Raw genomic sequence first — 27,775 nt, forward strand, 5'->3', positions numbered from 1 at the left:
CTCCTCCCCCTCGTGGGCATAGTCAGAAGCCTTTAGTGGCTCCTCCCCCTCGTGGGCATAGTCAGAAGCCTTTAGTGGCTCCTCCCCCTTGTGGGCCGAGTCAGAAGCCTTTAGTGGCTCCTCCCCCTCGTGGGCATAGTCAGAAGCCTTTAGTGGCTCCTCCCCCTCGTGGGCCGAGTCAGAAGCCTTTAGTGGCTCCTCCCCCTCGTGGGCATAGTCAGAAGCCTTTAGTGGCTCCTCCCCCTCGTGGGCATAGTCAGAAGCCTTTAGTGGCTCCTCCCCCTCGTGGGCATAGTCAGAAGCCTTTAGTGGCTCCTCCCCCTCGTGGGCATAGTCAGAAGCCTTTAGTGGCTCCTCCCCCTCGTGGGCCGAGTCAGAAGCCTTTAGTGGCTCCTCCCCCTCGTGGGCAGAGTCAGAAGCCTTTAGTGGCTCCTCCTCCCTCGTGGGCAGAGTCAGAAGCCTTTAGTGGCCCCTCCCCCTCGTGGGCATAGTCAGAAGCACTTAGTGGCTCCTCCCCCTCGTGGGCCGAGTCAGAAGCCTTTAGTGGCCCCTCCCCCTCGTGGGCATAGTCAGAAGCACTTAGTGGCTCCTCCCCCTCGTGGGCCGAGTCAGAAGCCTTTAGTGCCTCCTCCCCCTTGTGGGCATAGTTTAGAAGCCTTTAGTGGCTCCTCCCCTTCGTGGGTGGAGTCAGAAGCCTTTAGTGGCTCCTCCTCCCTCGTGGGCGGAATCAGAAACATTTGGTGGCTCCTCCTCCCTCGTAGGCGGAGTCAGAAGCCTTTAGTGGCTTCTCTCCCTCGTAGGCGGAGTCAGAAGCCTTTAGTGGCTCCTCCTCCCTATCTAACAAAAGCTTTGATGATGTTTGGACAGCGTAAAGGCGTGTGGCCGTTATATCAGAATATGATGCATATGATCAAACACAAACTTTCATCAATCATTTTGAACTCAAATCAAGTTAATTTTAATAATTGCTTTATTTGTAGAAAAACTGCCGTCTATCGTTAGTTTTAGTCTGACAAGCTTTACTTCAGAGATCAGCTGATGATGTCATATGACTCATGAGAATGACTCACTCTGAGTGACATCACACGCACACACACACACACACACACACACTCACAGAAATTCTTACACACACACACTCTCTCTCTCTCAACTAATGCAGAAATGACATAATTTAACATATGCAGAAATTACATCATTTCCTGCAGTCCATTACTGAGATTGCGTATGGAAATGAAAAGTGTGTGTGTGTGTGTGTGTGTGTGTGTGTGTGTGTGTGTGTGTGTGTGTGTGTGTGTGTGTGTGTGTGTAAGAAAGCCTTCATCTATCACTCATTCATCTGGCACGCGTTTGCATTTATGATTTCACACTATTTTCCTTATGAGTTTGCTCTGTGAATGTCTTTATCATGCATTATATTTGTCACATTTTCTTTCATTTTATGCTTGCTTTTTTTTTCATTAGACACATTTGAATATTAAATTAAAAGGCCTTCTGTGGACAAATGCCCCCATGGACCCTGATGGACAAGGTAAATATCGACCCTTAATATCTCGTTTTCCTCCGTCATTCACACGCTAAACTCTTTCATGTCTTCAGTTGCTTTGCTTTTGATTTGCCATGTTATGCTGATTATGATTTTTGAGATCCGTCTGGATAATTATCATTCACTTTAAATGAATTGTGTTTCAATTAAAGTGAAGATGAGACGCTCTGAATCCTGGGAAACTCGCTCGGCATATCTTTAATTGTGGGATTGCTGACAGTCCATCTGAGCTCTAGTTAGAAATCATTGATCCAGATTCTGCAAATGGACATCCAATGAAAACAAATCATAATAGAACAGATGCCTGTTGGGAAGGCCTTGTCCCTTGGCGGCTCACTGTAAAGGCCCATTCACATATTACTACACTCACCTAAAGGATTAAATGCATTTAGGGGTGTGGTCCTGGTCAAGACAATCTCCTGAACTCCAAACTGAATGTCAGAATGGGAAGGAAAGGTGATTTAAGCCGTTTTGAGCGTGGCATGGTTGTTGGTGCCAGACGGGCCGGTCTGAGTTTCTGGGATTTACACACACAACCATTTCTAGGGTTTACAAAGAATGGTGTGAAAAGAGAAGAGCATCCAGTGTCCAGCGGTCCTGTGGGAGAAAATGCCTTGTTGATGCTCGGGGTCAGAGGAGAATGGGCCGACTGATTCAAGCTGATAGAAGAGCAACTTTGACTGAAATAACCACTCGCTACAACCGAGGTATGCAGCAAAGCATTTGTGAAGCCACAACACACACAACCTTGAGGCGGATGGGCTACACTTGCAGAAGACCCCACCGGGCACCACTCATCTCCACTACAAATAGGACAAAGAGGCGACAATTTGCACAAGCTCACCGATAGTGGACAGTTGAAGACTGGAGAAATGTTGCCTGGTCTGATGAGTCTCGATTTCTGTTGAGACATTCAGATGGTAGAGTCAGAATTTGGCGTAAACAGAATGAGAACATGGATCCATCATGCCTTGTTCCCACTGTGCAGGCTGGTGGCGGTGGTGTAATGGTGTGGGGGATGTTTTCTTGGCACACTTTAGGCCCCTTAGTGCCGATTGGGCATCGTTTAAATGCCACGGCCTACCTGAGCATTGTTTCTGACCATGTCCATCCCTTTATGACCACCATGTGCCCATCCTCTGATGGCTACTTCCAGCAGGATAATGCACCATGTCACAAAGCTCCAATCATTTCAGATTGGTTTCTTGAACATGCCAATGAGTTGACTGAACTAAAATGGCCGCCACAGTCCCCAGATCTCAACCCAATAGAGCATCTTTGGGATGTGGTGGAACGGGAGCTTCGTGCCCTGGATGTGCATCCCACAAATCTCCATCAACTGCAAGATGCTCTCCTATCAATATGGGCCAACATTTCTAAAGAATGCTTTCAGCAGCTTGTTGATCAACGCCACGCAGAATTAAGGCAGTTCTGAAGGAGAAAGGGTCAAACACAGTATTAGTGTGTGTTCCTAATAATCCTTTAGGTGAGTGTGTAGTTTTAAATATCCTTCAGAAATGTAAAAAAGCTGTTATAGTTCATGTCATAGCTTCATTAACTTTACATGAGCGGTCGGGTCTCTAATATAGTGAGACTCTCCATTCTGTTCTACACTGCAAAAATGCTCTTCTTATTTAGTTATTTTTTTCTTGTTCCAGTCCAAAACTCAATTCAAAACAAGAAAAAATATCTTATGTCGTTGTACTTATATAGTAAATGCATCTTGATTTAAGAATATTTAGATATTTAGACTGGAAACAAGACAAAACTACTGAGTAAGAAGAGCATTTTTTTCCAGTGGGTATGTGCGGAAATTTGACCCTCTAGGTGTGGTGACCTGGAGACTCTTTTAGACAAATTATGAAACACCGAAAGTGGTGTCAATTAATTGCTTCTTTGATCTTCACTTTGTTGCAAGACATAGAAGCTCAATACTTTATATTTAGTGCGTAATCCACTTACTTTAAGGTCGGGCGTCTCTGTGGGCAGCTGTGTGATTTGTTTTCATTTCCACAGTTCTCTGTAAAGAATTGACTAAACCCAATACACCTTCACTGCAAAAAAGCTTTTTTACTTAGTATTTTTGTCCTGTTTTAAGTCCAAATATCTAAATATTCTAACAATAACAAGCATTTACGAAACAAGCAAACGTTTTTTTCTTTTTTGGGGGAAAAATAACTCAAAATTAAGTGAGCTTTTGCCTAAAATAAGATAAATAATCTGCCAATGGAGTAAGAAAAAATAATCTTAATTAAAAAAAAAACAAGATTATTTATCTTATTTTAAGCAAAACCTCACTTCATTTTGAGTTATTTTCCCCAAAACAAGACAATTACTTTTGCTTGTCTAGTAAATACTTCTTAATGTAAGAATTTTTAGATATTTGGACTGGAAACAAGACAAAAATACTAAGTAAGAAAAGTATTTTTTGCAGTGTTGGAGAAGCTTTGCAGTCCTACTGTTCGTAGTAAGATTACTGAAAACCAGGACACTCGGCCTGGCAATGAGATACTCAAATGATTGTTTACTCAAAGATTCTTTATTCATTTCAATACATTCAAAGTATGCCCCCTCTGTACGGATAGAAAATTGTTATATTAGGGCCAGGACAGGACTTGAAAACAGGACGTTTGGTCACCCTAAGTAAGATCCGAAGGAACTTCTCATCCATAACTTTGTGCGTCTGGTGTGCTGTGAATTAGATTGGGAAAGACTGTGGAAGCTTGGGAAAGATTATTGGGGAAGATTATTGGGGAAGATTGTGGAAGATTATTGGGGAAGATTTTTGAGGAAGATTGGGGAAGATTATTGGGAAGATTATTGGGGAAGATTGGGGAAGATTATTGGGGAAGCTCTGGAAAGATTATTGGGGAAGATTATTGGGGAAGATTGGGGAAGATTATTGGGGAAGAAGGGGAAGATTATTGAGGAAGAAGGGGAAGATTATTGAGGAAGATTGGTGAAGATTATCGTGGAAGATTAGAGAAGATTATTGGGGAAGAAGGGGAAGATTATTGAGGAAGATTGGTGAAGATTATCGTGGAAGATTAGTGAAGATTATTGGGGAAGATTATTGGGGAAGATTAGGGAAGATTATTGGGGAAGATTGGGGAAGATTATTGGGGAAGAAGGGGAAGATTATTGAGGAAGATTGGTGAAGATTATTGAGGAACATTAGAGAAGATTATTGGGGAAGATTATTGGGGAAGATTGGGGAAGATTATTGGGGAAGAAGGGGAAGATTATTGAGGAAGATTGGTGAAGATTATTGAGGAAGATTAGGGAAGATTATTGGGGAAGAAGGGGAAGATTATTGGGGAAGATTAGGGAAGATTATTGGGGAAGATTAGGGAAGATTATTGGGGAAGATTAGGGAAGATTATTGGGGAAGATTATTGGGGAAGATTATTGGGGAAGATTGGGGAAGATTATTGAGGAAGATTGGGGAAGATTATTGGGGAAGATTATTGGGGAAGTTTATTGGGGAAGACTGGGGAAGATTATTGGGGAAGAAGGGGAAGATTATTGAGGAAGATTGGTGAAGATTATCGTGGAAGATTAGAGAAGATTATTGGGGAAGAAGGGGAAGATTATTGAGGAAGATTGGTGAAGATTATCGTGGAAGATTAGTGAAGATTATTGGGGAAGATTATTGGGGAAGATTAGGGAAGATTATTGGGGAAGATTGGGGAAGATTATTGGGGAAGAAGGGGAAGATTATTGAGGAAGATTGGTGAAGATTATTGAGGAACATTAGAGAAGATTATTGGGGAAGATTATTGAGGAAGATTATTGGGGAAGATTATCGTGGAAGATTAGGGAAGATTATTGGGGAAGATTGGGGAAGATTATTGGGGAAGAAGGGGAAGATTATTGAGGAAGATTGGTGAAGATTATCGTGGAAGATTAGAGAAGATTATTGGGGAAGAAGGGGAAGATTATTGAGGAAGATTGGTGAAGATTATCGTGGAAGATTAGTGAAGATTATTGGGGAAGATTATTGGGGAAGATTAGGGAAGATTATTGGGGAAGATTGGGGAAGATTATTGGGGAAGAAGGGGAAGATTATTGAGGAAGATTGGTGAAGATTATTGAGGAACATTAGAGAAGATTATTGGGGAAGATTATTGGGGAAGATTGGGGAAGATTATTGGGGAAGAAGGGGAAGATTATTGAGGAAGATTGGTGAAGATTATTGAGGAAGATTAGGGAAGATTATTGGGGAAGAAGGGGAAGATTATTGGGGAAGATTAGGGAAGATTATTGGGGAAGATTAGGGAAGATTATTGGGGAAGATTAGGGAAGATTATTGGGGAAGATTATTGGGGAAGATTATTGGGGAAGATTGGGGAAGATTATTGAGGAAGATTGGGGAAGATTATTGGGGAAGATTATTGGGGAAGTTTATTGGGGAAGACTGGGGAAGATTATTGGAGAATATTATTGGGGAAAATTGAGGAATATTATTAGAGAAGATTATTGGGAAAGATTGGTGAAGATTATTGGGGAAGATTGGGAAAGATTATTGAGGAAGATTAGTGAAGATTGGGGAAGATTATTGTGGAAGATTAGTGAAGATTGGGGAAGATTATTGAGGAAGATTGGTGAAGATTATCGTGGAAGATTAGTGAAGATTATTGGGGAAGATTATTGGGGAAGATTAGGGAAGATTATTGGGGAAGATTGGGGAAGATTATTGGGGAAGAAGGGGAAGATTATTGAGGAAGATTGGTGAAGATTATTGAGGAACATTAGAGAAGATTATTGGGGAAGATTATTGGGGAAGATTGGGGAAGATTATTGAGGAAGATTGGTGAAGATTATTGAGGAAGATTAGGGAAGATTATTGGGGAAGAAGGGGAAGATTATTGGGGAAGATTAGGGAAGATTATTGGGGAAGATTAGGGAAGATTATTGGGGAAGAAGGGGAAGATTATTGGGGAAGATTAGGGAAGATTATTGGGGAAGATTAGGGAAGATTATTGGGGAAGATTAGGGAAGATTATTGGGGAAGATTGGTGAAGATTATTGAGGAAGATTAGGGAAGATTATTGGGGAAGAAGGGGAAGATTATTGGGGAAGATTAGGGAAGATTATTGGGGAAGAAGGGGAAGATTATTGGGGAAGATTAGGGAAGATTATTGGGGAAGATTAGGGAAGATTATTGGGGAAGATTAGGGAAGATTATTGGGGAAGATTGGTGAAGATTATTGAGGAAGATTAGGGAAGATTATTGGGGAAGATTAGGGAAGATTATTGGGGAAGATTAGGGAAGATTATTGGGGAAGAAGGGGAAGATTATTGAGGAAGATTGGTGAAGATTATTGAGGAAGATTAGGGAAGATTATTGGGGAAGAAGGGGAAGATTATTGGGGAAGATTAGGGAAGATTATTGGGGAAGATTGGGGAAGATTATTGGGGAAGATTAGAGAAGATTATTGGGGAAGATTATTGGGGAAGTTTATTGGGGAAGACTGGGGAAGATTATTGGAGAATATTATTGGGGAAAATTGAGGAATATTATTAGGGAAGATTATTGGGAAAGATTGGGGAAGATTATTGGGGAAGATTGGGAAAGATTATTGAGGAAGATTAGTGAAGATTGGGGAAGATTATTGTGGAAGATTAGTGAAGATTGGGGAAGATTATTGAGGACGATTGGGGAAGATTATTGTGGAAGATTAGTGAAGATTGGGGAAGATTATTGAGGACGATTGGGGAAGATTATTGTGGAAGATTAGTGAAGATTGGGGAAGATTATTGAGGACGATTGGGGAAGATTATTGTGGAAGATTGGAGAAGATTATTGTGGAAGATTGGGGAAGATTATTGTGGAAGATTGGGGAAGATTATTGTGGAAGATTGGGGAAGATTATTGTGGAAGATTGGGGAAGTTATTGGGGAAGATTAGTGAAGATTGGGGAAGATTATTGAGGACGATTGGGGAAGATTATTGTGGAAGATTGGAGAAGATTATTGTGGAAGATTGGGGAAGATTATTGTGGAAGATTGGGGAAGATTATTGTGGAAGATTGGGGAAGATTATTGTGGAAGATTGGGGAAGTTATTGGGGAAGATTATTGGGGAAGATTATTGAGGAAGATTGGGGAAGATATTGGGGAAGATTATTGGGGAAGATATTGGGGAAGATTGGGGAAGATTGGGGAAGATTATTGAGGAAGATTGGGGAAGATTATTGGGGAAGATTATTGGGGAAGTTTATTGGGGAAGACTGGGGAAGATTATTGGAGAATATTATTGGGGAAAATTGAGGAATATTATTAGGGAAGATTATTGGGAAAGATTGGGGAAGATTATTGGGGAAGATTGGGAAAGATTATTGAGGAAGATTAGTGAAGATTGGGGAAGATTATTGTGGAAGATTAGTGAAGATTGGGGAAGATTATTGAGGACGATTGGGGAAGATTATTGTGGAAGATTAGTGAAGATTGGGGAAGATTATTGAGGACGATTGGGGAAGATTATTGTGGAAGATTAGTGAAGATTGGGGAAGATTATTGAGGACGATTGGGGAAGATTATTGTGGAAGATTGGAGAAGATTATTGTGGAAGATTGGGGAAGATTATTGTGGAAGATTGGGGAAGATTATTGTGGAAGATTGGGGAAGATTATTGTGGAAGATTGGGGAAGTTATTGGGGAAGATTATTGGGGAAGATTATTGAGGAAGATTGGGGAAGATATTGGGGAAGATTATTGAGGAAGATTGGGGAAGTTATTGGGGAAGATTGGGGAAGATTATTGTGGAAGATTGGGGAAGATTATTGTGGACGATTGGGGAAGTTATTGGGGAATATTATTGTGGAAGATTATTGGGGAAGATTATTGAGGAAGATTGGGGAAGATTATTGGGGAAGATTGGGGAAGATTATTGTGGAAGATTGGGGAAGATAATTGGGGAAGATTATTGGGGAAGATTATTGAGGAAGATTGGGGAAGATTATTGGGGAAGATTGGGGAAGATTATTGTGGAAGATTGGGGAAGTTATTGGGGAAGATTATTGGGGAAGATTATTGAGGAAGATTGGGGAAGATATTGGGGAAGATTATTGAGGAAGATTGGGGAAGTTATTGGGGAAGATTGGGGAAGATTATTGTGGAAGATTGGGGAAGATTATTGTGGACGATTGGGGAAGTTATTGGGGAATATTATTGTGGAAGATTATTGGGGAAGATTATTGAGGAAGATTGGGGAAGATTATTGGGGAAGATTGGGGAAGATTATTGGGGAAGATTGGGGAAGATAATTGGGGGAGATAATTGGGGAAGATTGGGGAAGACTGGGGAACGTTTTTTGGGGAAGATTATTGGTGAAGATTAATAACAAAGATTGCAGAAGATTATTGGGGAAGATTAATGGCAAATATTGCAGAAGATTATTAGGGAAGATTATTGAGGAAGATTGGGGAAGATTATTGTGGAATATTGTGGAAGATTGGGGAAGATTGGGGAAGATTATTGAGGAAGACTGGGGAAGATTGAGGAAGATTGGGGAAGATTATTGTGGAATATTATTGTGGAAGATTGGGGAAGATTATTGAGGAAGACTGAGGAAGATTGAGGAAGATTATTGGGGAAGATTATTGAGGAAGATTGGGGAAGATTATTGTGGAATATTATTGGGGAAGATTATTGGGGAAGATTGGGGAAGATTATTGTGGAATATTATCGTGGAAGATTGGGGAAGATTATTGGGGAAGATTATTGAGGAAGATTGGGGAAGATTATTGGGGAAGATTATTGGGGAAGATTATTGAGGAAGATTGGGGAAGATAGGGGAAGATTATTGAGGAAGATTGGGGAAGATAGGGGAAGATTATTGAGGAAGATTGGGGAAGATTATTGAGGAATATTATTGGGGAAGATTATTGGGGAAGATTATTGAGGAAGATTGGGGAAGATTATTGTGGAATATTATTGTGGAAGATTGGGGAAGATTATTGTGGAATATTATTGAGGAAGATTATTGGGGAAGATTGAGGAAGATTATTGGGGAAGATTATTGTGGAAGATTATTGAGGAAGACTGGGGAAGATTGGGGAAGATTATTGGGGAAGATTATTGTGGAAGATTATTGAGGAAGACTGGGGAAGATTGGGGAAGATTATTGGGGAAGATTATTGGGGAAGATTATTGAGGAAGATTATTGGGGAAGATTGAGGAAGATTATTGGGGAAGATTATTGGGGAAGATTATTGGGGAAGATTGAGGAAGATTATTGGGGAAGATTATTGAGGAAGATTGGGGAAGATTATTGTGGAATATTATTGTGGAAGATTATTGAGGAAGATTATTGAAGAAGATTGGGGAAGATTATTGGGGAAGATTATTGAGGAAGATTGGGGAAGATTGGGGAAGATTATTGAGGAAGATTGGGGAAGATTATTGGGGAAGATTATTGGGGAAGATTATTGAGGAAGATTGGGGAAGATAGGGGAAGATTATTGAGGAAGATTGGGGAAGATTATTGAGGAAGATTGGGGAAGATTATTGAGGAAGATTGGGGAAGATTATTGGGGAAGATTATTGGGGAAGTTTATTGGGGAAGACTGGGGAAGATTATTGGAGAATATTATTGGGGAAAATTGAGGAATATTATTAGGGAAGATTATTGGGAAAGATTGGGGAAGATTATTGGGGAAGATTGGGAAAGATTATTGAGGAAGATTAGTGAAGATTGGGGAAGATTATTGTGGAAGATTAGTGAAGATTTGGGAAGATTATTGAGGACGATTGGGGAAGATTATTGTGGAAGATTAGTGAAGATTGGGGAAGATTATTGAGGACGATTGGGGAAGATTATTGTGGAAGATTGGAGAAGATTATTGTGGAAGATTGGGGAAGATTATTGGGGAAGATTGGGGAAGATTATTGTGGAAGATTGGAGAAGATTATTGTGGAAGATTGGAGAAGATTATTGTGGAAGATTGGAGAAGATTATTGTGGAAGATTGGGGAAGATTATTGTGGAAGATTGGGGAAGATTATTGTGGAAGATTGGGGAAGATTATTGTGGAAGATTGGGGAAGATTATTGTGGACGATTGGGGAAGTTATTGGGGAAGATTATTGAGGAAGATTGGGGAAGTTATTGGGGAAGATTATTGAGGAAGATTGGGGAAGTTATTGGGGAAGATTGGGGAAGATTGGGGAAGATTATTGTGGACGATTGGGGAAGTTATTGGGGAATATTATTGTGGAAGATTATTGAGGAAGATTGGGGAAGATTATTGGGGAAGATTATTGAGGAAGAATGTGGAAGATTATTGTGGAAGATTGGGGAAGATTATTGTGGAAGATTGGGGAAGATTATTGTGGATGATTGGGGAAGTTATTGGGGAATATTATTGGGGAAGTTATTGGGGAAGATTATTGAGGAAGATTATTGGGGAAGATTGGGGAAGATTATTGGGGAAGATTGGGGAAGATAATTGGGGGAGATAATTGGGGAAGATTGGGGAAGACTGGGGAACGTTTTTTGGGGAAGATTATTGGTGAAGATTAATAACAAAGATTGCAGAAGATTATTGGGGAAGATTAATGGCAAATATTGCAGAAGATTATTAGGGAAGATTATTGAGGAAGATTGGGGAAGATTATTGTGGAATATTATTGTGGAAGATTGGGGAAGATTGGGGAAGATTATTGAGGAAAACTGGGGAAGATTGGGGAAGATTATTGTGGAATATTATTGTGGAAGATTGGGGAAGATTATTGAGGAAGACTGGGGAAGATTGAGGAAGATTATTGGGGAAGATTATTGAGGAAGATTGGGGAAGATTGAGGAAGATTGGGGAAGATTATTGTGGAATATTATTGTGGAAGATTGGGGAAGATTGAGGAAGATTATTGGGGAAGATTATTGAGGAAGATTGGGGAATATTATTGTGGAATATTATTGTGGAAGATTGGGGAAGATTATTGAGGAAGACTGGGGAAGATTGAGGAAGATTATTGGGGGAGATTATTGAGGAAGATTGGGGAAGATTATTGGGGAAGATTATTGGGGAAGATTATTGAGGAAGATAGGGGGAGATTATTGAGGAAGATTGGGGAAGATTATTGTGGAATATTATTGTGGAAGATTGGGGAAGATTGGGGAAGATTATTGAGGAAGACTGGGGAAGATTGAGGAAGATTATTGGGGAAGATTATTGAGGAAGATTGGGGAAGATTATTGTGGAATATTATTGTGGAAGATTGGGGAAGATTATTGGGGAAGATTATTGAGGAAGATTATTGAGGAAGATTGGGGAAGATTGGGGAAGATTATTGAGGAAGATTGGGGAAGATTATTGAGGAAGATTATTGAGGAAGATTGGGGAAGATTGGGGAAGATTATTGAGGAAGATTGGGGAAGATTATTGAGGAAGATTGGCGAAGATTATTGGGGAAGATTATTGAGGAAGATTGGGGAAGATTATTGAGGAAGATTGGCGAAGATTATTGGGGAAGATTATTGAGGAAGATTGGGGAAGATTATTGAGGAAGATTGGGGAAGATTATTGGGGAAGATTATTGAGGAAGATTGGGGAAGATTATTGAGGAAGATTGGGGAAGATTATTGGGGAAGATTATTGAGGAAGATTGGGGAAGATTATTGGGGAAGTTTTGAAGAAGATTGGGAAAGATTATTGGGGAAGATTGGGGAAGATTATTGGGGAAGATTGGGGAAGATTATTAAAGGAAGATTATTGAGGACAATTGGGGAAGATTATTGGGGAAGATTATTGGGGAAGATTATTGGGGAAGATTATTGAGGAAGATTGGGGAAGATTATTAAGGGAAGATTATTGAGGAAAATTGGGGAAGACTGGGAAACGTTTTTGGGGGAAGATTATTGTGGAAGATTAATGGAAAAGATTGCAGAAGATTATTGGGGAAGACTGGGAAAGATTAATGGGGAAGACTGGGGAATATTATTGGGAACGACTGGGGAAGATTAGGGAAGATTATTGGGGAAGATTAGGGAAGATTATTGGAGAAGATTTATTGGGGAAGACTGGAGAGGATTATTGGGGAAGATTGGAGAAGACTGTGGAAGATTATTGGGGAATATTATTGGGGTGTAGGTTTATGCCAGAGGGTTCAGTGGTTATACTGCTCCCAAACCCAGATTTTCTGCCAAAAGTGCTGTCTGATTTACAGCTAAATTGATCAGATGAACTTCATCCATTTTATTTCACAAGAAAATGAGGAAATGGAGCAAATTCAGTCACCAATTTGCCCAGTAAGAACACTGTTATTGCGCCTTCCCTTCGCACGGTGCCTTACAGAGTCTTCACATACAATAGAATCTGTATGGGAGTAGCAATATAGTCTCAATACATTAGCGGCCATTTGGTTACTTTCTTTCCACCTTCAGGCAGCCCTGGGATATGTTCCTATCAAAACATATCAATCAAGGCTCTAATTAGGGAGTGACCGACACAGCTGGATTGTCTTAAAGAGCAAGTATCCACATCACCACACCTAGAGAGTTAAATTCACGAACATACAGAATATGTAAAGGAGTGGTCTCTTCACCCAGAGAACCAGGGTTACATTGCAACCAAATCTTTTCTGCGTTTTCAAACGTTTGGTGGAGCAACAGTTTGAAGAGTATATTGTTAAACAAGCTGATCAGTAAGATATCAGTATGAACACTTTAATCACAATAAAATCAAAGCCATATGTCAACCCAAGTTGTGTTCCAAATTTGAAGTTCCAAATTACAAACTTTGAGGTTCCTGTGAGATTTTGAGAACAGCCACCGGGTGAAACACACACACTGATGCATCACAAACTAATATACTTCTGTCACTAAACAGTGGGCAAATATGAAACCTTCCCAACGATAAAATCTTTCTCGATATGTGTGACGCTGACAGTTTGTCACTTGAGTGTGCGTGAGTGTTTTACAGGGAAATGTGAGCTGCTCAGATGAGTCAGTTTGAGTTACTGATAGTGTGTGTTTTTGGTCTCAGGTTGAGAAGAATGAAGAGGCCGATCAGGAGATCAAGCAGGATGGAACCAAACCGGAGGAAAACGCCCACAAGGCCGCCACCAAGATCCAGGCCAGCTTCCGTGGACATATCACCCGGAAAAAAATGAAGGATGGAGAGAAAGAAGAGGACAATGACGCCGCCCCAGACGAGTCCGCTGAGACCCCGGAGGAGAAGGAGGAGCGAGTCTCTCCATCCGAGGAGAAACCGGAAACTGAGGTTTCCACGGAAACAGCAGAGGAGAGCAAAGCAGCTGAGCAGCCTAATTCGCCCGCTGCAGCCGAAGCCCCGCCCACCCCTGCTGCTGACCCCGCCCCCTCAGACACGCCCATTAAAGAGGAAGTGCCGGAGCAGCAGCAGGAAACGGAGGAGCCAAAGGAAGCTGAAAGCGACGATGCAAATGCACAGAAGGAGAATGAGAAGCAGGAGGAAGCCAAACAAGCCGATGTGCCTGACGCCGCCGCTGCCGAGAGCCAGGAAACAGACCAAATAGACAAAAAAGGTACTTCAGAAACACAAACACAGTCACCCAATTAACCAGTGTGAGTGTAGCATAAAACTCGACCCATTACCTATAAACAAGTCAGATATCAGTGAGAAATCCACTAGGGCAGGGCTATTCAAATCCTGCAGAATTTAGCTCCAACCCTAATCAAACACACCCAAATGTGATTTCTAATGATCCTGAAGACATTGATTAGCATGTTCAGGTGTGTTTGATTAGGGTTGGAGCTAAACTTTGCTGCACATTTTTCTGCTGGGCAAGATTTGAATAGCCCTGCTCTAGAGGGTCACAGTTTAGTTGGTTAGTTTCAGCGGTCAAGATGTTTATAACTACATGTTCGTTTTCCATTGAGCATACGTGTATTCTGAATATGAGCGCTGTTGCTAAATTGCAATATATTTATGTACTTAAAGGGGATGAAATACTCAGTCAATCTCATGTCAATATTTAGTACGGATAGAGTAGTATTGCATCCTTCATATCTCCGAAAAGTCTTTAGTTTTATTATATTTATTTAAAAAAAGATAGGCTGTACCGAGTCTTTCTGGAAAAAAACGAGCGGCTGGAGAAGTGTCGTGTGGGCGGAGCTAAAGAATGACGAGGTGTATCGTGTGAGCGGAGCTAAAGAACGACGAGGTGTATCGTGTGAGCGGAGCTAAAGAATGACGAGGTGTATCGTGTGGGCGGAGCTAAAGAACGACGAGGTGTATCATGTGGGCGGAGCTAAATAATGACGAGGTGTATCGTGTGGGCGGAGCTAAAGAATGACGAGGTGTATCGTGTGAGCGGAGCTAAAGAATGACGAGGCGTATCGTGTGGGCGGAGCTAAATAATGACGAGGTGTATCGTGTGGGCGGAGCTAAAGAATGACGAGGTGTATCGTGTGAGCGGAGCTAAAGAATGACGAGGTGTATCGTGTGAGCGGAGCTAAAGAACAACGAGGTGTATCGTGTGGGCGGAGCTAAAGAACGGCGAGGTGTATCATGTGGGCGGAGCTAAATAATGACGAGGTGTATTGTGTGGGTGGAGCTAAAGAACGACGAGGTGTATCATGTGGGTGGAGCTAAAGAATGACGAGGCGTATTGTGTGGGCGGAGCTAAAGAACAACGAGGTGTATCGTGTGGGCGGAGCTAAAGAACGGCGAGGTGTATCGTGTGGGCGGAGCTAAGAATGACGAGGCGTATTGTGTGGGTGGAGCTAAAGAACGACGAGGTGTATCATGTGGGTGGAGCTAAAGAATGACGAGGCGTATTGTGTGGGCGGAGCTAAAAAATGACGAGGCGTATTGTGTGGGCGGAGCTAAAGAATGATTGGGTTGAGAGCGAAAAGTTAACTGTGGACAGTTAACATAGTTAACTGTAACTATGGAAGTAGGAAATGGCTCCAGTTAACTGTTTGGTTACTGACATTCTTCAAAATACAGCAGGACGCCTCTATGGTATCTACTGTAACTTTAAAAAAAGTTTTACAACATTTGTGTGCGGCCTTTGACACAGTAGATGACAATCTCGCTGTCTCGGCTAAAAAAACAATGTAGGAATTTGAGGTGTGGCTCGAGTCATATCTAACACACAGACGTTTTTCAGTAGGACTGGGTGAGTGGATATCAGCCCCAGCTCCACTGCAGTAATGCTCTTCTTATCAGTAATCTTGTCTTGTTTCCAGTCTAAATATCTAAGTATTCTTAAATCAAGATGCATTTACTAGATCAGTAAAACGACAGAAGATATTTATTCTAGTTTTGTTGAAAATGAAATCAAAATTAAGTGAGTTTTTGCTTAACCACTTAACATCTGGTAACATTTTTGGGGTTTCCGCCTGGATTTGGCCTACCCAAATTGAAAAGCTTCCCATACACACACACATACATTGGTCTTTAAATTCAAAATATTGGTGTTATTTTACAGGAAAACCTTTGAAGTTACACTGAGCATATTAACCGCTCCAAAAAAGAGACGCTTTTTTGTTATTTGTTATAAATTCAGCATGGTAACAAACATGCTAATCGTGTTAGCATTATGCTATTTGTGTTAACATTATGCTATCAACATGCTTATCGTGTTAGCATCATGTTAACAACATGCTAATCATGTTACCATTATGCAAACAATATGGTAGTAGTGTTAGCTTTATGTAAATCATAGCATTATGGTAGCAAACATGCTAATTGGTTTGCATTTGGCTAGCAGTGTAGGGGAAAGTTTTGCCATTGCAAGCACCACTCACATTTTCTTCAGGAAATGCTCTTTGTTTGATGATGTTTTATTCCCTTTGTGGACACGGACAGTATACCGCACACACATTTACAATGGAGAGACTGAAAGCTCTCGGACTAAATATAAAATATCTATGAGCCGAGGTCTTACGGTTGTGGAACGACATTAGGGAGAGTCATTAATGATATCATTTTCATTTTTGGATGAACTTGAAACAGCATTTTACCTTTAAAAAGTAGCTAACACTTTACAGTAAGGTTTCATTTGTGTAACTGCGTTAGTTTTAAAATGTGCCAATGAACAATACTTCAGTTGTAGTAATGTTAGCAAAGATGAATAACATGTATTGCTTATGGTTAGCTAATGCATCAACTAATGGGATCTTGCGGTAAATGTGTGGCAGAAAAGTAAATCCGGCATCCATTAATTCTGACATCATCTGGACATTCTCCAGTTCTCCGCGGTTTGGCTGAAAGCTCTTCACTGACCAGAGTTTCCGTCACATTAATGAGCAACATTAACTCAAGCGGTGGTTTGTAAGCAGAGTTGGGGAAAGTTACATTCAAATGTAATGCGTTACAATATTGCGTTACTCCCTTAAAGAGTCACTAATTGCATTACTTAGTTACTTTTTAAGAAAAGTAATGCGTTACAATATTGCGTTACTCCCTTAAAGAGTCACTAATTGCGTTACTTAGTTACTTTTTAAGAAAAGTAATGCGTTACAATATTGCGTTACTCCCTTAAAGAGTAACTAATTGTGTTACTTAGTTACTTTTTAAGAAAAGTAATGCGTTACAATATTGCGTTACTCCCTTAAAGAGTAACTAATTGTGTTACTTAGTTACTTTTTAAGAAAAGTAATGCGTTACAATATTGCGTTACTCCCTTAAAGAGTAACTAATTGTGTTACTTAGTTACTTTTTAAGAAAAATAATCCATTACAATATTGCGTTACTCCCTTAAAAAGTAACTAATTGTGTTACTTAGTTACTTTTTAAGAAAAATAATCCATTACAATATTTTGTTACTCCCTTAAAAAGTAACTAATTGTGTTACTTAGTTACTTTTTAAGAAACATAATCCGTTACAATATTGGTTACTCCCTTAAAGAGTCACTAATTGCGTTACTTAGTTACTTTTAAAGAAAAGTAATGCGTCACAATATTGGTTACTCCCTGGGCTGGGCTTGTTATATATAAATAAAGCAAAAAAGTTCATTTTTTTAGCAAATGAAAAGACCCTTTCACACCAAAAGTGAAATAATAAGCCTCGGGTAACACTTACTTAAAGTAATTTTTGCATCTGGTTTAAATGAGTCCTTAAAGGTCATCAGCAAGTACATCGGTCAATAAAGTGAGATTGAATGCATACAAATATTTGATTTATTTAACATTTAATAACTGTCAGTTTGCAGTTCACAGATCTTATTAATTTTGAGGAGTCATTTTTTGTGCAAATGAGATGAGTAAAGCACGCTAGAATCACAATAACCATGGTTTACACACAACGGCTCCACACTTACGGTTTTGGGATATTACAATATTAGGACAAGAGAGCCGTCAGTCAATAAATGGGAAACAAAGTGGCTTGTGTTACTTATTTAAAAAAGTAACTCAGATATTTTGTTGTAAGTTTTAAAAGTAATGCATTACTTTAGTAGTTACTTGAAAAAGTAATCTGGTTGCGTAACTCGAGTTACTTGTAGAGCCGATGATTGTAAGTGTGTTTGTTGTGGTCTTTGCAGAGGCCGTGGATGACTCTAAACCAGCAGAGGAGGCCGTTTCAGACGCCGGCAAAGAGGAGAACGTTTAACAGACGACCAGAGAAATGTAAAATCGTTAATGATTGACAGACTGCTCTTCACCCAGTCTGCTTTTATGTTTGTCCTCTCTTTTCTGGTGTGATTTTCTGACATTTGGAGGGAGTTTTCCAATGCAGCGAAGGACACAAACCTTGAGCTTTTCTCCTCCAGCGATCTCCATCTTTTGGCCATTTCTGGCTCATCGCATGAGAATCCTTCCTCCAGAGACCAGAACCTTCTCACACACACCCAACTAATACATGTGGCTTCTTTTAATGTCCGTGGTGTTGTTATGACAGTTTAATTGGATATATTGCTGCACTGATGTTAAAAATTGGAGAAAATCCAACAAAAAGAAAAAAGCGCCAGCCTTTCTGTTCAAGTGAGTTTGAATCTTAAGGAGTAAAATCGTGGAAAATGGTTTTAATGTCTGTTTTCAAAATAAAGAAATGTGCCAATTATGTTCATGACGTGCCTTGTTCTTTCAGTCTGAGGATGATGAGTATTAATCAGGATCATATTTAATGTCAGATGTGCAAATGTTGCCAGGGATTATGATAATTGGTGCTTAATTCTTCCAGGATTTAAGATTGTTTAATAATGCAGTTCCTGCATTATTAACTGCACTGCAAAAAAATGCTTTTTTTATATTTGTATTTTTGTTTTGTTTCTCATCCGGACATTTAAAAAACTCTTAAAACAAGAAGTATTTACTAGACAAGCAAACGTAATTGTCTTGTTTTGGGAAAAAATAACTCAAAATGAAGAGAGATTTTGCTTAAAATAAGGTAAATTATCTGCCAGGTAAGCAAATTAATCTTAATTCAAACAGAAAACAAGATTATTTAGTTTACCCCATTGGCAGATTATTTTGCTTATTTTATGCTATGTTTTCCCAAAACAAGATAATAATTTGTACTTGTCTAGTAAATGTTTCCTAATGTAAGAATTGTGAGATATTTTGACTAGAAACAAGACAAAAATACTAAGTCAGAAGAGCATTTTTTGCAGTGTAAAGGCCAGATGTCTGAATTTATCAGTTTCCCTCTGCAAATGAGGATACATTATTGACCTAAAATGAATACTTCTCTTGTACAAAAAACAAAACAAAATTAAATTCTTATTTAAAGGTTTACTTGTAAGACACTTACAGAAAAATACTTATGGAAAGGGTGCTTATAAAATGCTTATGGAAAGTGTACTTATTAAAAGCAAACTTCTAAAACGAATGAAAGGTATACTATAAAATGCTTATAGAAAATATTTAATATACAGTAAGTGTACTTAAAAATAATTTGGAAAAGTAATGCTGATAAACACGTCTGAAAAGTGTACTCATAAAATTCTTATAGAAAATATTTATGATAATTAAACTTGTAAAATACTTATGAAAGGGTTATAAAATACTTATGAAAAGTGTACTTATGAAATATTTATAAAAAGTGTAGTTATGAAACACTTATTATAAAAAGTACTTATACAATTCTTATAGAAAATATTTATTATAAGTGAACTTATAAAATACTTTTGAAATACTTAAAAAGTATAATTATGAAATACTTATGCATTTTTTATGAAAATTATACTTAGAAAATGCTTATAGAAAATATTTATGATAAGTGTACTTATAAAATGCATATGAAAAGTGTTCTTTCGAAACACTTATTAAACATAATTATATTTTTTAATAAAACATACTTGTAAAATGTTATAGAAAATACTTATAAAAAGTGTACTTATGAAACAATATTTAAAAAAAGTTAACTTATATAATTTTTATAGAAAATATTTATAAGTCAAGTTAAAAAAATGTATGGAAAATATTTATATATTCTCATAAAATACTTAATAAATAGTTATAAAAAGTGTACTTATAAATTGCTTATAAAAATATTTAGGATAAGTGTACATATAAAACACTTTTAAAATACTTATAAAAAGTGTACTTTTGAAACACTTGAAATACTTATAAAAAGAGTATTTATGAACCACACAATATTTTCTATACGAATTTTATAAGTAAATTTTTTATAAATTTCAAAAGCATTTTCTAAGTACACTTTTCATAATTATTTTAAGTATACTTTTTATTATAAGTATTTTCTTAGTACACTTATAAGTATTTCAAACGTATTTCATAAGTAAACCTTTTGTAATTATTTAAAAATTATTTCATAAGTACACTTTTTATATAAGTATTTCGTAAGTATTTTATAAGTACACTTTTCATAAGAATTTTATGAGTACACTTTTTATAAGTATTTCATAAGTATTTAATAAGTATTCTTTTCACAAGTATGGTATTATTAAGTATTAAGTATGGTATTATTAAAATGTTTCATAAGGACACTTTTTATAAGTATTTCATATGTATTCTTTTCATAAATATTTTGTAAGTTTTGTATTATAAAGTATTATAAAATGTTTCATGAGTACACTTTTATAAGTATTTCATATGTAATCTTTTCATAAATATTTTATAAGTATTGTATTATAAAATATTATAAAAGGGTTCATAAGCACACTTTTCATAAGCATTTCATAAGAAAAAGTTTTATAAGTATTTCATAAGTATTTTATAAGTACACTTTTCATAAGTATTTTCTATAAGCATTATAGAAGTACACTTCTTATATATATTTTATGTGTTTGATAAGTACATTTTTATAAGTATTTCACAAGTACACTTTTTTATAAGTATTTTCTTAAGCATTTTCTAAGTACACTTTTTCTAAGCATTTTCTAACTACACTTTTCATAAGTATTGGTAAGTATTTTCTGTAAGCATTTTGTAAGTACAATTTTTATACTTATTTTAAGTGTTTTTTGAGTACACTTTGTTACAGTTCAAGGATAATTGTACGGTTTCTGTAGTTCTTCTCCGAAACACTAGGGGGCGATGTCCTCAAGTATGAGGGTGAGGTCACCGATATAAAGAGAGAGCAAGTAAAGTTAAGGAAAGGAGAACATACCAAATCAGGAAGGTTGAGTTATATCTCACTGTTTTCATCCTTTGTTAGGCCCGTGATGGAAAAATGTTTATTGGTCCTACTGATCATGGGAGCAATATGTTTAAATTAATTATGTCTTACATGATGTCTTAAGTCAAGTCCCTCTATCAGACTATTAGGAATAAGTTCATCCGCTTAAAGCGTGTGGGAAATGCCATTGGATTATTTAGACTGGATTGGCCTTGCTTGGAACTGGGTAAACCTGTGGAGTATATTTACTTTTACATTGTCAGACACTTTTATCCAAAGCGACTTACATTGCATTCAAGGTACACATTTTGAGATTATTGTATACTAACTATCTGTTGATTGAGTTTTGGAAACGCTTGGGACAATTCCATTGGCAACGGCCGAACGCCGCAGGAAACCCAGGTCTCTTTGTAATACTTCATTGACTGCTTTGAGCTAACAATTCTTTGTATATAGTATGGTTGGGGTGAAAATTTGTTGATTTGTGTGAATATACTTTAAATATAAGGCGATCAAATGCTCAACGGATTGTAGCTCACCTTTTCATTGTCTTTCTTTAAACTTAGATTTAGGAACGTTTATTGGCGCCCAAACAGGGATAATCCAAATTATGTTGAGTTAAAGCTGTGAGTACTTTTTTTGTGCTGTTTTTACCCCTGCCAGTTAATTTACTGCATGAATACTCATTTTTAAGTTCATACTTCCTTCTAACGTTTCAAAATGGTGACTGACCCTGCCAAGACCGAGAGTGAATATCCCATAGATACTAATTATAATTCAGATGCACCTACGGTGCGTAGAGATCCTGTAGTCCGTATCTGGAGCCTGAGCAGGAGGCTAAAGAGGTTGAAGATAGTGTTCCACCTCGTGAAGATAAAGACGACAGTCTTATCTCCCTGGTTTAGGCTAATCAGGGTAAATATGCATGGCTAAAACTGCATTTGTCACCAAAACTGCCTGATATGAATTCCTACGCCTCCCTTTTGGCTGAAAAATGCCACAGCAGCGTCCCAACGATTGATGAATTCCATCCTGCAGAGGTTCATTGGCAAGTTTTGCTTTGTCTATATTGATGACATTGTGATGTATTCTACCAATGTCATGGACATCTTCGTCAACTATTTGCTGAGTTGGAGGCTGCAGGTTTGACGTTGAACATGAAAAATGTAATGTAATTTTCTTCAAGAATCTCTTTGTTTTCTCTGGCATGTTGTCTCAGAAGGAAGAGTGAGGACTGAACCCTCCAAGGTGGAAGCCATACAAAACTTCCCCATTCCCAAGACGGTGAAGGACGTTCAATGTTTCCGGTACACTGTCCGAAAGAAAGGTGCATTGCTGTCACTGGGGCGGTACCCTAAGGTACAAAACCTAAAAGGTACTACTATGTACCTTTAAAGCTCCACTGTGTGATATTTTCCCCCATCTAGCGGTGTAAAGGTATATGACCATCCAGTGAGTATTAGTTTCTGTTCCTCTAAATTCTGATTTAACTGTAACCTCCTACGGTGGCCGATTACCTGTCAAGAAGAAAGCAGGCAACGTCGGGGTCCTTTTTAAAATGTGCTCCTCATGAGCTCTCTCCATCTAGGAAAGGCCACTCCAATATGTGACCAGTCACGGAAAGTAGGGACACAAGTCGGTTCTGGGGCATTTTGAGTTTTTCACAGATTCTGAAAGTGTCGTCTCCAAGCTTTCCAACGATGTGTAGCACATGGAAATCTGGTAATATTTGGAGAAGTTGTGGCCATCTGAATTTAGGCCTTTAGAAAAGTGTAAACGAGAGAAAACGGCCTCTAAAGTTTAGCAGTTCTCACCTGTTCTCACCTGCTGGGAGTGACAATAGGGCTCATTTACATCTCATTTAGATAAGCCACACCCCCTGTAAAGCTGCATGGTTGCTAGTAACGACAGACGCAACGGGAAAAATCGGACCGCATTCACACCAGTCAATTCAAGCAATTGAAGCATTATTCAAATTAATAGCAGATGTTAACATTACCATCTAAAAGGCCATTATAGTAATGGCGGTTTTTGGCAAGTGATATGATGCTAATGATTAGAATTAAAACTGAGCTAGCTAATAACAATTGGTAGATATGGGAAGGTCTAATCATGGACTAGACTTATTTCCAATATTTCCAATGAAATAAGTCGCTCGGGCACACTTTCTCTTTGTCGGGGTCTTCTTTGTGGATGTTACCATCTCCGAAGTTTGCGCTGTGTGTCTGTTTGCCTCTAAAGGTCCAATAATTCACATGTCCTGCCACTCTTTTTACTCAGCTAAAGAATCCAGCCGTATGTTGTACATAATGTCTGGAGAAAGCTTATAGCTACAGGACTGTCTCCCATGCAGAGAGTTCTCTTTTCTCCTCGTGTAGCAAAGTTACGGATTTTCCCCATTTCGCTTTATGCCCATCAAGTGAGCACTTGTTCATAAGCATCCGGCTTGTCGAAGAAGTACTTTAAAACATTTTCGGTGTAACAGCCATGGTTCAGCTCGTCTGCGATCATCTTTGCGGCGTCCATCTTCATTGAATTTTGATATCAGCTAGAGCCGGCCAGAGCGCTGGATAATAAGTAGCCACGCTTCCCTCGGAGGGCGGGGGCAATGACACGCCCCTACTGCGTGCTAGAATCTCAGAAAACAAGTCGATTTCAACCTCAAAATGTACGCGTTTAAATACACCAATACTGCTTTCTCAAAAACGGAGAGGCTTCTTCGTGATCTCAACTAACAGATTCTGCATAATTCTTCGCATTTTGCGCGAAAGTTGTGCTGCCGACTTGTGTCCCTGGTTTCCGTGACAGGTCACATATTCACTTTTGTCCTGTTGATTTGCCTGTTGCGTTACCGTCTTAATTCTCTTTTTCACTTCGTTGGCGACTCTGAATATCCTTGAGAATACGAGTGATCCTCCATCAGCAACATCTTTCAAAAAGTCTTTCAGGTGTTCATTTAGCAGTCTAAAGCAATCCCCCTTCCCATTTGACACGGTGCCATCGAGCGTTAAAACGCGAAAGACGAAGCTTGAATTTACGGTTATGTCCCTCTTTGGCTACTGTACTGTCAAGATGGAGGGGCAACATGGCGCCCAGCATTCAAACCCCTCACCCGTATGTGTTTTTAATGGCATATTATAAACTTACGAGAATACTTTATTACTTAAAAATAAACTATAAGACTGATCTGCCAACATTGTCTCTCTGTGATAAATTAAAATAAGCTGATAACATCACTGTTTACTCCAGAACGACTGTACAGCCAAATCTAATTCTGCTGCAGTATTGTCCTGTTTAACACTGAAGCTGCTCTGACACAATCGCCGTTGGAGAAGAGCGATAGAAATAAAGATGATTGATTGATTGATTGATTGATTGATTGATTGATTAAAAGAAGTAAATATACATTAAAGAGCACATATATTTTTGAAAGAATTCAAAGTTTTTTTTACCTAAGAATAAACTAAAAAAGTTAGCTTTAAGGTACTAATACTCACTCTTAAAGAACTGATGTGTACCATTTAGGGGCGAGTAAGGTACAAAGATGTACCTTTTCACGTTTGTACCTTAGGGTACCGCCCTAGTGACAGCGCTGTACCTTTTCACGTTTGTACCTTAGGGTACCGCCCTAGTGACAGCGCTGTACCTTTTCACGTTTGTACCTTAGGGTACCGCCGCAGTGACAGCGCTGTACCTTTTCACGTTTGTACCTTAGGGTACCGCCCTAGTGACAGCGCTGTACCTTTTCACGTTTGTACCTTAGGGTACCGCCGCAGTGACAGCGCTGTACCTTTTCACGTTTGTACCTTATGGTACCGCCCTAGTGACAGCGCTGTACCTTTTCACGTTTGTACCTTAGGGTACCGCCCTAGTGACAGCGCTGTACCTTTTCACGTTTGTACCTTAGGGTACCGCCGCAGTGACAGCGCTGTACCTTTTCACGTTTGTACCTTAGGGTACCGCCGCAGTGACAGCGCTGTACCTTTTCACGTTTGTACCTTAGGGTACCGCCCTAGTGACAGCGCTGTACCTTTTCACGTTTGTACCTTAGGGTACCGCCCTAGTGACAGCGCTGTACCTTTTCACGTTTGTACCTTAGGGTACCGCCCTAGTGACAGCGCTGTACCTTTTCACGTTTGTACCTTAGGGTACCGCCGCAGTGACAGCGCTGTACCTTTTCACGTTTGTACCTTATGGTACCGCCCTAGTGACAGCGCTGTACCTTTTCACGTTTGTACCTTAGGATACCGCCCTAGTGACAGCGCTGTACCTTTTCACGTTTGTACCTTAGGGTACCGCCGTAGTGACAGCGCTGTACCTTTTCACGTTTGTACCTTAGGGTACCGCCCTAGTGACAGCGCTGTACCTTTTCACGTTTGTACCTTAGGGTACCGCCCTAGTGACAGCGCTGTACCTTTTCACGTTTGTACCTTAGGGTACCGCCCTAGTGACAGCGCTGTACCTTTTCACGTTTGTACCTTAGGATACCGCCCTAGTGACAGCGCTGTACCTTTTCACGTTTGTACCTTAGGGTACTGCCCTAGTGACAGCGCTGTACCTTTTCACGTTTGTACCTTAGGGTACCGCCGCAGTGACAGCGCTGTACCTTTTCACGTTTGTACCTTAGGGTACCGCCGCAGTGACAGCGCTGTACCTTTTCACGTTTGTACCTTAGGGTACCGCCGCAGTGACAGCGCTGTACCTTTTCACGTTTGTACCTTAGGGTACCGCCCTAGTGACAGCGTTGTACATTTTCACGTTTGTACCTTAGGGTACCGCCCTAGTGACAGCGCTGTCACTTTTCACGTTTGTACCTTAGGGTACCGCCCTAGTGACAGCGCTGTACCTTTTCACGTTTGTACCTTAGGATACCGCCCTAGTGACAGCGCTGTACCTTTTCACGTTTGTACCTTAGGGTACCGCCCTAGTGACAGCGCTGTACCTTTTCACGTTTGTACCTTAGGGTACCGCCCTAGTGACAGCGCTGTACCTTTTCACGTTTGTACCTTAGGGTACCGCCCTAGTGACAGCGGTGTACCTTTTCACGTTTGTACCTTAGGGTACCGCCGCAGTGACAGCGCTGTACCTTTTCACGTTTGTACCTTAGGGTACCGCCCTAGTGACAGCGCTGTACCTTTTCACGTGTGTACCTTAGGGTACCGCCCTAGTGACAGCGCTGTACCTTTTCACGTTTGTACCTTAGGGTACCGCCGCAGTGACAGCGCTGTACCTTTTCACGTTTGTACCTTAGGGTACTGCCGCAGTGACAGCGCTGTACCTTTTCACGTTTGTACCTTAGGGTACCGCCGCAGTGACAGCGCTGTACCTTTTCACGTTTGTACCTTAGGGTACCGCCCTAGTGACAGCGCTGTACCTTTTCACGTTTGTACCTTAGGGTAACGCCGCAGTGACAGCGCTGTACCTTTTCACGTTTGTACCTTAGGGTACCGCCCTAGTGACAGCGCTGTACCTTTTCACGCTTGTACCTTAGGGTACCGCCGTAGTGACAGCGCTGTACCTTTTCACGTTTGTACCTTATGGTACCGCCCTAGTGACAGCGCTGTACCTTTTCACATTTGTACCTTAGGGTACCGCCCTAGTGACAGCGCTGTACCTTTTCACGTTTGTACCTTAGGGTACCGCCCTAGTGACAGCGCTGTACCTTTTCACGTTTGTACCTTAGGGTACCGCCGCAGTGACATCGCTGTACCTTTTCACGTTTGTACCTTAGGATACCGCCCTAGTGACAGCGCTGTACCTTTTCACGTTTGTACCTTAGGGTACCGCCGCAGTGACAGCGCTGTACCTTTTCACGTTTGTACCTTAGGGTACCGCCGCAGTGACAGCGCTGTAGCTTTTCACGTTTGTACCTTAGGGTACCGCCCTAGTGACAGCGCTGTACCTTTTCACGTTTGTACCTTAGGGTACCGCCCTAGTGACAGCGCTGTACCTTTTCACGTTTGTACCTTAGGGTACCGCCCTAGTGACAGCGCTGTACCTTTTCACGTTTGTACCTTAGGGTACCGCCCTAGTGACAGCGCTGTACCTTTTCACGTTTGTACCTTAGGGTACCGCCGCAGTGACAGCGCTGTACCTTTTCACGTTTGTACCTTAGGGTACCGCCCTAGTGACAGCGCTGTACCTTTTCACGTTTGTACCTTAGGGTACCGCCCTAGTGACAGCGCTGTACCTTTTCACGTTTGTACCTTAGGGTACCGCCGCAGTGACAGCGCTGTACCTTTTCACGTTTGTACCTTAGGGTACCGCCCTAGTGACAGCGCTGTACCTTTTCACGTTTGTACCTTAGGGTACCGCCCTAGTGACAGCGCTGTACCTTTTCACGTTTGTACCTTAGGGTACCGCCCTAGTGACAGCGCTGTACCTTTTCAAGTTTGTACCTTAGGGTACCGCCGCAGTGACAGCGCTGTACCTTTTCACGTTTGTACCTTAGGGTACCGCCCTAGTGACAGCGCTGTACCTTTTCACGTTTGTGCCTTAGGGTACCGCCCTAGTGACAGCGCTGTACCTTTTCACGTTTGTACCTTAGGGTACCGCCGCAGTGACAGCGCTGTACCTTTTCACGTTTGTACCTTAGGGTACCGCCGCAGTGACAGCGCTGTACCTTTTCACGTTTGTACCTTAGGGTACCGCCCTAGTGACAGCACTGTACCTTTTCACGTTTGTACCTTAGGGTACCGCCCTAGTGACAGCGCTGTACCT

General features: G+C 40.3%; 2 protein-coding genes across 2 annotated transcripts in view; both read left to right on the top strand.

Moving 5' to 3' along the window:
• The window catches only part of gap43 (growth associated protein 43), a 21,787-nt gene extending 3,246 nt beyond the window's left edge, over positions 1-18,541 (top strand). The window contains exons 2-3 of the mRNA XM_067451490.1: positions 13,531-14,050; positions 18,018-18,541. Coding sequence (XP_067307591.1) covers positions 13,531-14,050; positions 18,018-18,085 — 588 coding nt within the window. The 3' untranslated portion in view covers positions 18,086-18,541. The remainder of the gene's footprint in view (positions 1-13,530; positions 14,051-18,017) is intronic.
• The window catches only part of lsamp (limbic system associated membrane protein), a 509,713-nt gene that overhangs the window by 213,187 nt on the left and 268,751 nt on the right, over positions 1-27,775 (top strand). The window lies entirely within an intron of this gene.

This window comes from Pseudorasbora parva, chromosome 8, assembly GCF_024679245.1.
Source record: "Pseudorasbora parva isolate DD20220531a chromosome 8, ASM2467924v1, whole genome shotgun sequence".
NCBI classification, from domain to species: domain Eukaryota; kingdom Metazoa; phylum Chordata; class Actinopteri; order Cypriniformes; family Gobionidae; genus Pseudorasbora; species Pseudorasbora parva.